This window comes from Hemibagrus wyckioides, linkage group LG11 (assembly GCF_019097595.1).
Source record: "Hemibagrus wyckioides isolate EC202008001 linkage group LG11, SWU_Hwy_1.0, whole genome shotgun sequence".
In the NCBI taxonomy this organism is placed as follows: domain Eukaryota; kingdom Metazoa; phylum Chordata; class Actinopteri; order Siluriformes; family Bagridae; genus Hemibagrus; species Hemibagrus wyckioides.
This window is the reverse complement of record NC_080720.1, coordinates 29,936,837-29,952,272: the sequence shown is the minus strand read 5'-3', so window position 1 is coordinate 29,952,272 and position 15,436 is coordinate 29,936,837. Positions and strand designations below refer to the sequence as shown.

At 39.6% G+C, this 15,436-nt stretch overlaps 1 protein-coding gene across 7 annotated transcripts in view; it reads right to left on the bottom strand.

Moving 5' to 3' along the window:
* rbfox2 (RNA binding fox-1 homolog 2) overlaps positions 1 to 15,436 on the bottom strand; it is a 56,589-nt gene that overhangs the window by 38,010 nt on the left and 3,143 nt on the right. For all 7 annotated transcript variants that reach the window (XR_009206039.1, XR_009206038.1, XM_058402602.1 and 4 more), the window contains exon 2: positions 1,780 to 1,830. Coding sequence is in view for 5 of the 7 variants with exons in the window: in XM_058402602.1 (XP_058258585.1) it covers positions 1,780 to 1,830 (51 nt within the window). In the remaining 2 variants the exon portion in view is untranslated. The remainder of the gene's footprint in view (positions 1 to 1,779; positions 1,831 to 15,436) is intronic.

The following is a 15,436-nucleotide window of genomic DNA, read 5'->3' as shown; positions in this document are numbered from 1 at the left end:
TATTTTAAACAAAATATTTTACATTCTAAAATATTACAGTATTTTAAATTATTTAATTATTATATATTTTTTGTATTTTACAAACAAAAATTATTTTTTAAGGATTTGTGTCATTTTTTATAAGCATATTTATGTACATAAATATATTTTCCTTAATTTAACTTAAAAGTATAAATTTCTGCAAGTTAGCATGAAAAGAAAGGAAAATATACACTATATATTTTTAATTCATTTTTTATTTTTAATTTCCGATTGAAAAAATTTCAAAAAATTCAAAACTGCAAAACCGTAGAGATTTCAGGCTGCTCGTGCAATCCAAAGTAGTTGTATCCCAAGATAGATTTTCAAGTAATCTGGACATCAATCGTAGAACAAAAAGGTGGGCCAAAAAAAGAGATCATGTACAATGTATACCCTCGCTGGCCATTTTAATAGGAACACTAGTACTCGTGCAGATTCAGGCAATGACCTGATCATCCAATCATGTGACAGCAACACAATTAGGATACTGATCAGTGTCAGTGACTCGGACGGTAGTATAGCTGCTGGATTGGTGTGGAATTTTTATGCAAAAACCTCTGTATGGCGTTTACAGAGAATGGTTCTAACAAGTACAGAACATCTCAGGAGCATCAGAGAGATCTGAGTGTCAGGATAGCTAGAGTGGTCGGATGGGACAGGAAGTCTATACTAACTCAAATAACTCTACCACCGTATCAAGCAGAAAAGCAGCTCAGAATTCAGAGACGTCCCATTTATATGTATAAAGCTGTTGCCTTGTATCTGTGCTGTATGACGTATTTGGCTGCACACACACTAACTAATGCAGGTATATATTTTGATTATCAACTGGTTTTCCGCTCAAAAGGCTTTAAAAGCACTGTACACACAGACAGCTACGATGAAATGAAACCGATTGCATTGATTTATTCATCACATAGTTCCAAGCACAATGAATGTTCCCAAATGAAGTATTTCATGTATATTTATACACTGTACACACACAATGAACGAATATTTGCATTAATTTACTCAACGCACAGTTTCAAGCCCAAAATGTTCCCAGAGTAAGTATTTTGGATATAATTATACACCCCTCTTACACACACACACAATTCTAAGAGGACACACGTCGACGGCGTTCGAGCCCTGTTCTAACGAAGCTGACATTTTGCACGCTACTGCAAGTTAGAACAAGCGCTTCGGAGAAAAGCCGGCAACCAATAACCTTCCAGCTGCTAGTTTATCCTCTTAGAAACTGAAAAGTGTGTAATTCCGTCAAATCACAACACTTCTGTTCTGGAATGGCTCTGCCTCTAAACATGCTGCGGCACTTTCAGACACGCTGTGATTTATAGAGTGGGCAATTTGGGGGGGGGGGGATAAAGTTCGTGTCAGTGCAGCAGACTAGCTGGAAGAGTTCTCGTCTTTGTTACCCGCGTTTATTTCATCTTCTTAAAAATTAGCTTTGAAAAATATTTGATATTGTTAAACAGCATGGTTAGCAGTTGTGAGACTGTAGGAGTCTGGAGTGTTTAACACAAACAGCTGGATCTGTCTTCACACACACACACACACACACACACAGAGAGCGAGTTCCTCTGAAGGAACGTGCAGCTTTTAGCACTTTTGGCTAACAGGTGGCGCAGTTTACACACAGACAGACATATGCTTACTTCTAAGATATTTTTTTTTTTAAATCTGTACAAATGAGCACGGATAAGCTCCGCCCCCTCAAACTTACATTCAGCTTAATGACTTAAGGGCGCCGTGTCTTACCTGGCTGGCTGAGGGGTATCCGTGGAAGCCCATGGTGAGTGGATCATTGTTCTAAGAGAGAAAAAACATGGAAAAAAAACACATTATAGTGACACAATAGAATTTTACTTAAAGCTGCGTTAATAAAATTAAGTGAATTCTCTACCCTCGCAGTCTTAAAAAAAAAAAAAATCTCTTTGCATAACTGCTGAAAGCTACGATACACACAATCTAAGAGCTCACAAATCATCTACGAGTTCTTCAAAAACCTTTAAATGTCACCCGTTTTGGACGTGTAGACAATTACTGCGGGGGGTGACGAAGGCGACGACTCAATTTCATGCATTTACTAGATGAGCGGAATTAGTGAGTGCATTTGGTTGTGTAATTACGGCTTTCTGTTCGGAGACTCATTAGATCCTTTCCAAAAAAATTATGTCAATTGTTCCAATACAATATCGAGCGCTCACAGCCTGAGAAAGTAATCAGTTTATTCCAGAGGAAAAGAACGAGTCATCTTACACACGCTCAGAGAGAGAGAGACAGACAGACAGACAGACAGACAGAGGGGGATGACACCAGAGAGACAGAGACAGACTGAAGGGGGCAACACCAGAGAAAGAGACAGACAGACAGAGAGAGAGCAAGAAAGACAGAAAGAGGGGGTGACACCAGACTGAGAGACAGACAGACAAAGAGAGACTGGGTGACACCAGAAAGACAGACAGACAGACAGAAAGACAGGCTGAGAGACAGACAGACAGAGAGGCAGAGGGGGGTTACACCAGAGAGAGTGAGACAGACACATGGGGGGGGCAACACCAGAGAGGAGGGGAGGCAACAAATGGGGGGGGGGTGTTACCATAGTGAGTGAGATTGGGGGGTGTCAACACCAGAAAGGAGGGGGAGGCAACAAAGGGGGGGGGGTCACACCAGAGACAGTGAGACAGACAGAGAGAGAGACAGACAGAGAGGCAGAGGGGGGTTACACCAGAGAGAATGAGACAGACACATGGGGGGGGCGCAACACCAGAGAGGAGGGGAGGCAACAAATGGGGGGGGGGTGTTACCAGAGTGAGTGAGATTGGGGGGGTGTCAACACCAGAAAGGAGGGGGAGGCAACAAAGGGGGGGGGTCACACCAGAGACAGTGAGACAGACAGAGAGAGAGACAGACAGACAGACAGACAGACAGAGACGGAGAAAGACAGAGGGGGGACAACACCAGAGAGAGTGAGAGAGAGAGAGAGAGAGAGAGAGACAGAGAGACGGGGGGGGGGCAACAACACACACACACAGAGTGAGAGAGAGAGAAAGAGAGAGACTCACACTCTCATCTTTCTTTCCATAATAAACATTTTAATCTCTGCTAACGCCACCCATACTGCTTCTCCTCTCTTAAAGACGCCTGAATCAAACACTTCCCCCTGCTCCATCGTCCTGACCTCCTTCTTTTCCCAACCCCCCCATCCACACCACCACACCACCACAAACACACCCTTCTGTGTGTCAGAGTGGGTGTCAGAGCAGGAAGCTCCCCCCATTTAGGCTTAATCATCAGGAAGTATTTCAGCTGAATCACTGAGAGCTGCCACAGCTACGCAAAATCGGCCTCGTACACGTGACTCATGAACAGCTTCAAAATACACAACGATCTTCTCAACACACTTGCTGTCACTTAGTACAGAAAAGCCATCCAGTGCATTGATAGAAAACTGGAATATCATGTGATAGGAAATGAATCAACACCTTCTGACCGAGCTCTCAGCCTGAAGAGATCGGGAACGCGGCCATGAGAGAGCGGCTCCCTTCCAAAAAACCCATTTCGCACAAGTTCAGAACAGACGTCATTAAAGAGCCGGTGCTTTAAGAAGCTCTCTCAGCTTTGAAATGACCTTAAAAACAAAATGTCTTCAGAAACTGGACCCTGTACAATCAGGGCTTAAAAAGTCTCAAACACACACTGTTCTGTGTGTGTGTGTGTGTGTGTGTGTGTACAGGCCTTATGTGGTTAATTGTCCTATAATGGGCTCTAATCAGATTATTGCTGCCCTAGACACTAAACTGTGGAAGCTTTGCTGCATTCCCTCACTCCAGTGGAGCTATTGTTTAGGCATTAAAACAAGAGGATGCTACAAAGTGAACGAGAGAGAGAGAGAGAGAGAGGGCAAAAGGTGAAGTGTCACACCAAAACAGATTGCAGAGTTCAGCCAACTGCAATGATGTAATGACAGATTTCTCTAACTGTTCCGCAGTAACTTTATGTTGCACAAGTAACAAATTATTTTATTAATTTTATCTTATCATTTTATTTATTTATTCATTATTTATATTATGTATTTATTTTACTATCTATTTTATTATTTGATTTTTTTGTTTATTAGTAATTTTATTATATTATATATTTATTTTACTATATATTTTATTTGTTTATTATTTATCTTATTATATTGTTTAACTATATATTTTATTAAATTTTTTAATTATTTATTTTATTATATTATTTTATTGTACTACTTATTTTATTCGATTTATTTGTTTATTATTTATTTATTATTTTATTTATTGTTATATTATTGTTTTATTTAATTATTACCCTATTTATTTGACCATTTTATTTTTTTCATTTTAGTATTTTTTTATTTGATCTTAATGGTTAAAATCGATTTTTGTATTGAGTATTTCTCCCACATTTTCTACTTAAATCTTCCCGTTTTGTAACTAAATGCACAGAATTACTTTCAGAGCAACCTGAAATATTTTAACGCATACACACACACTACAGTGAAAGGTTGAGTATCGCAAAGATGAGTGATAACGTTATTTTGTTCTCTTCACCTGGTCTTCAAGTCGAACTGTAACATTAAACGATTTTTTTTAAGATATCAAACACACTGACGCTCTCGATCTCTAAAGCTTCCGCAGTTAGCGAGATAATAGCCATGATCTCAAATCAGAGGTTTCCCTAAAACACCGTGTGAGCATTTAGAACTCGATAAAAGGAAAATTTCTACAAATTTTCCATTTGCCTCAATAGTAGTCGATGGAGTGAGACACAGCTGGTGTCTGAATGGTTCATTGCTTCTTTGGGGTGAGTAATGGAAGCTTACAGCTACCAGCTTACTTTACGAATCACATTATTCAAGTAGCTAACAATTTAATAAAATAAAAGGGGGGGGGTCAAAACAAGACGAGTATATTATGAAAAGTATCACAATATATTGGGGTTTCTCACAAAGTACCAGCAAAACAGCTCTCTGTGTTAAAATAAAAACAAAAATTTGTTATAAATAATACATTTTTAAATAGTAAATAAATCTCTTATATAATATATTTTATTATTCAAAAATAAAATTGTAAAAATTGATTTTACAATTTTACAAAATTCTCTGCAGATGATTTGTAAGTTTCAGATCAATTATTTTAATGCAAATTATAAAACAATACCCTGTTTCGAGATGTGGACATCTGAGATATCTTGTGGCATACCTGTTGTTATATATTTAACAGGATATCTAGCAAGTTTTCAGTATGTTAAAAATGTTTATTGTGCTATCATTTCTAACAATAAATTGCATAACGTTTAAACAATCACTCTTTACAACAGTGGTGAGCGGAAAAGCTTCGGATAATTATTCTATTGTAATAAATCGCCCAGACTTAATTTTAAGTGGAATCAATAATTTGTCTTGAAACAAACGGACAAAAGAAACTGATAGACCTCTGTCTAGATCAAGCTAGACGTTTGATCGCTATATATTGGAAGAATCTTAGTTGCTCCTCCTCCTAGAACATTGTCTGAAAAAATTAATATCTTGAGGAACTTCCACATGTCCCATAAGACAGCATCTGAGTTGTATGACATGTGAAAGATGTTTTTAAAGGTTCGAGTTTCTTCAAAATGGTGAAACTGAAGAGGCTTTCGAAACGTGGACAGCTACGAGGTATCTAGCTAACCATTAATAAGAAATATGGAGTCTATAGTGAGGAGCACATACCACAGACTGCCATGAATGAGTTGTTATATTCAACTGTTTACTGTAACATTTTGTAAAATGTGCTGAGAATTTGCTCATAAGTCGTCATGTATAGTGTTCTGAATGTATAAAAACTGCTTCGAAACAAAATAAATCCAATTTTTCGACGGAAATGGCTGCAAGAGCCGAACAGCATTTTTGTGTTTTTGTGTGTTCGCCTGAGAAACAATACACCGCATTGTGTTTAACAGTTACCTATTAGCGAGCAAAAGATCAGGTTAATGTTTGCTGTAGATAATCGAATGTGGCTTTTACATCGCTCTGAAACTAAATCAGGGCTGCTTCATTCACAAGAAATATCACCTTTGTACTTTCGCCGAGATAAGTGAAATCTTAAATTGGTTCCAGATGGATAGATGACTGCAGCTGATTTTTTAGATTTGCACAGGTTAGGCGGCTTTGAAAAGAGAAAAGCGCAGAGAGATATTTACGCTGCAGTTTTTCTGGAGCAGCCGCTCTCGGCAGTGAGTGAGGAAAAGCATGGCAGAGATTGCAGCCTGTCCCTTTTTCGTTGCATAAGCCAATTAAAATAGCGAGGAGGAGCTATGAGGCAAAAAAAATAAATAAATAAAATAAAAATGGCGTCACTTTTTCCTCCGCCGCATGGTTTCTATCACTCCATCCTGTATTATAAACAGCTGTTCTCGTGCGTTTTTCCTCTTGTGCTCTCTCTCTCGGCTGGAACCGATGTCCCTCTGCATGCATCCCCTGGGGGAACACAGAGAACTGCGCATGACACCCACAGTGCTGTCCAGAGAGAGCGAGAGGGACAGAGAGAGGCACAGCATACGGATGCTTAAAGCAACAGCGCAGCAAAAAAAATTTAAAAATTACACATACACACTGCCCACTTTAATAGGAACACCCGTGTCCCAGCCAATCAGATTACAGAATCACAAAGTCTTGTAGATGAGGTCAGGAGCTACAGTGATGCCAGATGGACTGGTCTGAGCACTGGGATTTTCACACACACAACAGCGACTAGAAAAGCCTCAAGACGCCACCACATTTTCAGCAGAAAGGGCTACAGCTGTACAAACCCATGCAAGGTTCCAGTTTCGTCCTAGGAAGAATCTCAGATTACAAAAACGAGACAGCTGAAGATCAGAAATTCCAGTGATCTAGTAATGGAAGTCTATGGCATGAAGTTCCTGCATTCGAATTTCAAATTCACAATTTTTTGCGCGGAATACAATCTTAAATCAATGTCGTCATTTGCATTCGGTATAACCGTACTCCCATTTTATTTACATAGGCATTTGAATGGCTTCCAAGTTTTACTCGGACCGTATTTCCTGCACTGCGTGAGCACTCTTTAATTTATAAAGTAATGGCTACAGAACGAGAGAAAAAAAACTGAAACACGTTTATTTACTTTCTACACAATACACCACATGGTACGCAAAACCATGACGGACGCTTGAGCGGTTATTGTGATGTGAAATTTAATAGCGGTACCAGCTGAAACCCCGACCTCATAAACATTAATAGAGGATAGGAGAATGCATATCCATGTCAGCGGGGTGAGACGAGACGAGAGACAAGGCAGCAACAGGACACATCTGCTCGCCATGTGTTTGCAAAACGGGAGGAGAAGAGAAAAGGGATGGAGAGATTTGAGACGTGGAATGTCTTGGAGGAAAACCAGACCAAAAAGGGGGGGTGGAGGGGAGGGAGAGAGAGAGAGAGAGAGTGAGAGAGAGAGAGTGAGAGTGAGAGAGTGGGGGAGGGAGAACGATGAAGAGCAGCAAAAAGACACAGAACAGAGACTGTGAGTCATACATAAGCAGAGGCTTGCACTAAATTTCCTTAGGATCTGAGAACGAACACACACACACACACACACTCACAATACTAACTGTCTATACATATTAGCAACAAAAAAAACCCCGCATTTGACTTCTAAATGACTTAAAATATTTATCACTCAAATGCACTTGAATATTAACGAGCTTATAATGTTACACTGCAGACAGAGTCAACATCAGCAGTAACGCTACACTGTAAGTTTGTGTTACATTAACCACCGAGGGTGACGAGCATGTCAGGGAAAAAAACCTGGCTGCGATTATATTCCGTTTTTTAACGCATTTCCTTCCGAAACGGGAAGACGGAGTGACGTCCGGTTACACCGCTTGACTACCGTTACAACAGACGGTGGCATTCGGGATAGGCCACACCCCCAGAAGGTCCTGATTCTGACACGCTGGACAAGACCAGACTCTGGGAGCGAGACACACTGGCTTCAACAGGACACGTACAGAGAAGTTTCCGGAAGTGACTAGCTGTGAAATTAACACTAAAGAAAAAAGAATTCTATATAACACCACTAAAGGTACAAGCATGAAAAAAATCTCCTTGTGAATGGGGGGCGGAGTCCATGAATGAGCGTGTACCAGTACACCAGTGTGGGATTAATATGGGGTTTATTTATGTTAGTCTTGCAGTGAAGGAAAGACAAAACCTGCAGCAGAGCAGAAACCTGCGAGTTTGTGCTTTCTGTTTTATTTTCACTGAAGAATGAAAGAACGAAAGAAAGAAAGAACAATAAAAGGACGAGAGAAAGAAAAAAAAAAAAAGAAATACAAGATATACAAGAAATACAAAAGAAGAATAAAGAAAAAAAGTAAATGTAGCGAAAATAGAGAGAGAGAGAGAGAGAGAGAGAGAGAGAGGGTAACCAAGTATGTAAGGACGGAAAGAAAGAAAGAAAGAAAGAAAGAAAGAAAGAAAGAAAGAAAGAAAGAAAGAAAGAAAGAAAGAAAGAAAGAAAGAAAGAAAGAAAGAAAGAAAGAAAGAAATACAAAAGGATGAGAGAAAGAAAAAACAGAAAGAAAGAGAAAGGAAATACGAAGAAAAAAGAAAGAAAACTAAATGTAGTGAAAATAAGAGGTAGAGAGAGAGTCAGAGACAGAGAGAGAGAGTGAGAGAGAAGGTAACCAAGTATGTAAGGAAGGAAGGAAGGAAGGAAGGAAGGAAAAGAAAGAAAGAAAGAAAGAAAGAAAGAAAGAAAGAAAGAAAGAAAGCCAGGGTAGTCTCTAAGTCTCTAGCTTTCTATTCGCTACAGAAAAAATGACACTTAATTCAAAGAAAGAAATTTTTTAATAAAAATAAATAATTTCTTTAGAATCCTTTGAAAACACTTAGAAGGTGAGAATAAAAGCAAACCTGTGTTAAAAAAGGTAAACATTTTGAAAACTGGAATTGTTCCAACAGCCCCAGTATGGTGTGTGTGTGTGTGTGTGTATATATATGTGTGTGTGTGCACGTTATCGGATCCTGTGCACGCATTTCAAGCATGCAGCTGTTCAGCGTGGACGGGAGGCCCCCATTTTCCTTCTTGCGCTCCCCTTCTGTTCCCCCATCTTCTAAAAGGTCCCAGGTAGAAGGGGGGGTGGGAGAGTGATAGAGTGAAAGAAAGAGTGAGGAAAGACTGAAAGTCACCAGATGGTGAAAGGGAGGGAGGGAGGGAGGGAGGGAGGGAGAGAGGAAGGGGAGGAGGGAGGTTAGAAGGATAGAGGAAGGAGGGAATAAGATAGGGCCAGGCGGAGGTACGCGGTAAAGAGGTACAAGTTGAGAAGGGTAAGGCACTTGAGAGAACAAGGCACGAGTGTATGAGGGAAATGTGTGGCACTTTGTGTTTGTCGTGTTTTCCAAACTTTCGGTACCTTTTCATGTCTAAACGTCAAGTCTGCTCTGTTCAGGAGATGCTACGTCTGGATGAACACATCTACGCCGTGATGTTGCGTCAACGCTCTACCGTATGGTGTTAATTTATGTGTGTGTGTGTGTGTGTGTGTGTGTGTGTGTGTGTGAGTGAGTGGTGGTGTTTGACGTTCTACCTGCCAATCCATCGGATTAATTTCCTGGAGTCGAAAGGAAGTTGAAAGGAAGCACTGTGCCAAACTTTACAGAAAATCCACAGCTTTTGAAGAAAGTGAACACACACACACACACACACGTCAGTATCCCTCTAGAATCTGACCAACTCAAACAAACAAGTGTCAACAGAAGAGCGGGACAAATCAGCAGATCGGACGCACGGGATACCCTGGTGAACTCGGTCAACTCTCGGTTAAAGATAGACAAAATTTTATACTCAGTCACGGGATATAATGCTACTTGTTTCCCCTTTGCACTGAACTCGCTAACTAGCTCACTGTTAAGCGTTTGGACTAGCTAGTTAGCTTTCCAAAAACTGGAGCATATGGGCTTGCTTAATTCTGACTCAGATCAGATTAATCATTTGAACTAAATGCTTGTTATGCCATTAAAAAGGAAAAGGTAAAAAAAGAAATCTAGAGAGATGTAGAGTATAGCATGAATGCTATAAATGGAGCTGCCAACTTTGCTAAGGAGAAACACTGAAATATTTTAACACAGAATCCCTTGTGTATATCGCTGGACTATGCGGCTAATGTGCTTTCAAGGACGGCGTTTTGATCCTGCTATGGTTTTTGTCCCCCACCTCTTGATTTCTACTGGCTCAAAACACCGAAGCGGAATTTTGCAGGTGAAAGATAACCTAGATAAATTGGTCTTGAAGTGGGATTATCTGCTACCAGAAGCAAAAGCGTGTCTTTTAAGGTCAAGTCCATTTATATTCGTTCACGTTTGGTCCGATTGCTTCAGAAAGGTAAATACCTAATGCTAGCACTAACAGAGGTAAGAAAAAACAACTCTAGAGCTGCTGCAGCTGCCTGTTACTAGCAAGTCGCCATCTTGGATTTCTTCCACAAATCATGAATGCTCTATAAAACGTATTTTTGAGCTAAAGTGAGAAAACTCATTTAAAAAATAACTATAAGCTAATGCTAAGCTTTTCTGATATCTTTTTAGCATATGCTACACAACAGAGATGAACCCGAAGCTGAAGAAATGAACGTTGTCAGAGCAGCAGCAGGGAGTGTCGAGGTTTTGGGTTAGATGGGTTCCAGAGAGACTTAATACGGTTTCCAAAGCAGCCTGAAACACTACAGCATGGCAAAACCGGCCACGATACTACATCTTTACAAAATAAGTCAGTCCTAAATTATGTGCTGCTGTAAGGAGACAGAAAATTCGCATTTTACATGCAGAAAAGAGCAGACCTTTTATTTATTTATTTTTTCTCCCCTGAGCCAAACGATCAGGGATAATGAGCGCTGACAGGTGGGACTTCACGAATCTTGGCTTTGATGTGGACTTTTAATGCAATTAACCAAACTTTCCGCAACGGGAGAGCTGACCCCCAGACGCAGAGCCCAGAAGAATTTTTCTGAAGTCTTTCTTTTCTCCATCAAAAAAAAAAAAAAGAAAAAAAGAAAAAAAAAAAAAAAGAAGCAAAGCTACACTACACCAAGCTTGAGTTTCCATAGGCAAGATTCCAATTAATAAACTTCTCGGAAAAGAAGGCCTCAGTGTTTTGTGTGTGTGTGTGTGTGTGTGTAAAAGAGAGAGAGAGAGAGAGAATATGAGCGAGTGAGTAAGTGAGTGAGCTCACTCCACAGCCTGTCGCAATCCTTTTTCGCCACCACACCCCAATTTATTGAACAAACCACGATGGGTCAAAGGTCATGGTTGCCATGGTTACACATGTGCAAGCAATTCCATAAATGCAATTAAAGGAGGCCAAGGGCGAAAACACGACACGTTATTAGCTTGATACGGTCGATAATCAAGATTGCAGCACTCTCCCTCATATTGAAAACGAGCCACTTGGGTTTAAAGGGATGAACGCTCCAGGTTTACACAAACGCCGAGTTTTAATAAGTTCTGCTGGACTGGTGGATAGGTTTATTTTGCGCCAGTCGTCATGTATTATTATCAGGCTTGGATCTCAACCTTATATGGTTTAGTGTGGCCATTCAAAAGATAATGCAAGTACACAGCGCAGAATGTGTGCACACGAGTGTGAGTGTATCAGCGAATCGGCAGTGTGTGTGTGTGTGTGTGAGAGAGAGAGAGACAAATCCACCCCCACCCATCTGGCTGGCTTCACCAGGGATCAGAGTGCTTAATGCTGAGACCTAAATGAGCGCAGATCTCGTTAGCACAACCAAAAGCCGCTTTACTGTTAGCGATAGGGCAAATCAGCTTGGCTGATCAAACATCGGCAATCGCTGATGTAAAAAACATTTTTGTTCTAATGTTAAACCTCCTGTGGTTTGTGCTTCAAATAGTTGAAACTGTATTACAGATAGGAGAAAATCCTGTGGGTAAACATTAGCATGGATTGCAGTTGAGCGCATGCATGTTGCTAGCAGCTAATTCGCGTTATCGATACATCTCTGACATGTTCGATCGGATTTAGCCGGTACTACAGTTACTGTTGTTTATTAACATTAATATTTACACTCAACATTCTGTCCAGTTATTTCCAACAACGTGACATGCTAGTCATTTACCTGACAAGAAAAAAAAATAGCAGTGCTAGCTGAGTTGTAAAACCTCTTCATTGATTATTTACGTGCTTTTCTCTGGAAATGCGATCATAAACCAGTATAACAATACAGACACAATACTGATAACTCAAAGAGCATTCCGTGAGGAAGAATTTGGACAAAAACGCAACGAATATATCAACAAGAGATGAGAAGCGATGCTCAGGAATACTCTAACTCGGATAAATCAAATGAAATGTCACGGTCATAAAAAAAAAAAAAAAGGGGTGTAGGATCCTGCAAAACATGCTAATATTTTTAACACGGTTGAAAATTTAAAAACAGGACTTTACTTTTCTATTACATGTGACTTATGTTCTAATTCATAAACCTCACTGTACCATATTCAGATCCAATCACTGCATTCAGATACTACCTTTTTCATTTCCGATATAGTTATTTTTCTAATAGCAATTTTCCCCTATATGTTCTACTTTATTGTGTCTTATTCCTTTATCTTATTTCAATTCTTTTTTTCTTTTCCTTAATGTTAACTGGCTCTATTTTTATATCAAGTACAGTCGTAAAAAGCATTTCACTTCATGCTTTATTGTGTATATGACGGAAAAAAAAAATCGAACTTTATATGTTAATCACTCTAATAAAATTCAAACAATTCTAATTCGTTAATCTTCAGGTCAGGAATAAAAGGTCAAGGTGTACGGATATGGTAAAATAACTAAACAACAAAGTGTTGCAGTGCTGTTGCTGTGTCAAGGTCGAATATTTTCCTCTAGCAGGACATTCCCAAGGCGTTTTTAATTTTTTTTTTTTTCCCACGAATTTTGCCAGTAATGATCATTTTTAAAACATATCACTGAGTGACATGTACACTCTGACCATTCGTTTAATGTTGGAACATCTGTAAAGCAAAAAAGCTCATCACTTCTCTCACAGCAGATATAAACAACAACAAATCCCTTTTCTGACCAATCAGAATCAAGAACTGAACAGTGCTGTGGTATACAGCGATTCAACCCCCTCGAATTATTGTGTTGAGCTTTCAATCCGATATTAAAGCTGCTAAATTATTTCTATCTGTGCTGATGGATAAAACAATCAGACAATCTTTAATCAGGTTTTAAACAGACGTGAGCCTTTTGTTTAAGAGTTATATGACTGAACCGTTATCTCACCGCTGACTAATTTTCTTACTCCAGCAGTTCTCATATACACCTACGACTCCTCTGTGTGTTCACGACCCTGTTCCTTAGGAATCTCACAAAATCGCACTACAGTAACGTTTAGTTCTCGACCCAGGGGAAGTGGCAGCAGTGAAAACTCTTTAATCCGCTACTGTTGTAAAGATTAGATGACATTGCATTGCTAGCTTAGCTGTCACTCCTAGCAAGTCCCAAGCTTTCTCATACGTGACGGCTATCAAACGCTACGGAGCCTAATTTTCTTCGCAGCCACTTTCTTCTCAAGCTCATGACAACGATGTGATAAACACCGACAGTGCAAAGAACTATTCTCAAAAAAGGCTTCCTAAAAAAACAATTTTTTACAATATATTTTGATTTTTCGGTTCTATATTTCCTTTACATTTTTATCATCGCCGTAAATGCTTGATTAAGATCATGTGACTGGATTATCATAGCGTGAACAAACCTTAAAACTGCTTAATAATGCAACAAACCATTTCTCTCGCATATTGTGAGGTGTGATACTGCATTTAATGGGTTGGCTTGCTATCACAGAGTGAATTATTTAAGAAGCGTACACATGCTACATGCTGTTTGTTTCATGATGCTGTTTGTTTTTTTTTTTAATTAACGTAAGCCACATGTCCACTTGAAACACACACCAAAAAAACCCACAATATTTTTTTTTATTATTGACATAAATCACAAAAATTATTTTATTAAAAAAAATTATATAGATTCACTGTTGGACTATATATATATATATATATATATATATATATATATATATATATATATATATATATATATATATATATATATATATATATATATAGTGAACATATATATGTATACACATACATACATACACACAAACACACACACACATATATATATATATATATATATATATATATTTTTTTTTCTATGTTTTAAATGAGCAAACTCAAATATTGTACAGAAATCATACTGATACTTTTGCTATACAGCCAAACACTTTTAAACAATAGGTTCAGGTTTCTCGAGGGTTACGACAGTTATGGTAAATGGCTCTAGTTTTCAACTTCTGTAAAAAAAAAAAAATAAATAAAAGCAAGCCGGAGCGTTCGAAAAGTAATCCGTAAACGGAATCCAGATGGGGGAAAAAAGAGTGAAATTGTGGTGCAAGCGTTATTTTTCCATGCTTGTGTTCAGCATATTTCACTCAAGAAGATTTACTGGATGTAAGTGATGTCAGTGTAAAAGGGCCTGACATCTGTGTGGAGTAAGAGGTTTCATGACGAGCAATCATTCTCCACTTCAACAGCCCTCCCTCAATCCATCTCTCTCTCTCTCTCTCTCTCTCTCTCTCTCTCTCTCTCCCTTTCTCTCCCTTTCTCTTTCTAATGCGTAAAATGACTCATTCTCCAACTCCCAGGTTTTTTTTCAATCTAGCAGTAATTCACCTCCTCTCTCACTCTGTTTCTCTCTCTTCTGCAGGCAGGTTTCCAGACGGCCATCTGAGTGCAGATCAATACCATTTTTGGGCTGCAGAGCAACGGCACCCCCCCCTCACCCATGCCCCCCTCCCACCTCTAACACACACCACCACACACGCATCTCACCCCCGTCCATCTGCCCTGCATTGAGTATATTACAACCAGCAGTGTGTCTCACTACAGTTTGGAGAACCTTTAGCGCCATTAAGCCAGGACAACGAGCCATTAGATAGCACAGCTCACGCTCTTTCCCTCTCTCACTCACACACTCAGGCTCAATTACCCAGAGGCCCTGGCTTGAAGGAGGAGGGGACGAGAGAAGCGTTTGAAGTCAGACAGATGAGGGGAAGGGAAACTAAATAATGCATCGGCAGAGGAGCACTTTGGCTCGAGACGTCCTCTAACACACAGGCAGATGGAAGACGTTAAGGCATAAAAGGCCGAGCTGGAGGAAAAACAACGCGGCACAGGCTATCTGAGGTAGCCAGAATGACTAATTGTTATTGTCTGCTCGAGTCTGAAGTTTGCGAGCGAACAACGTGATGACACTACATGAAATATCACATGCTGCACAGTCACATCAAGATGCCGAATAGA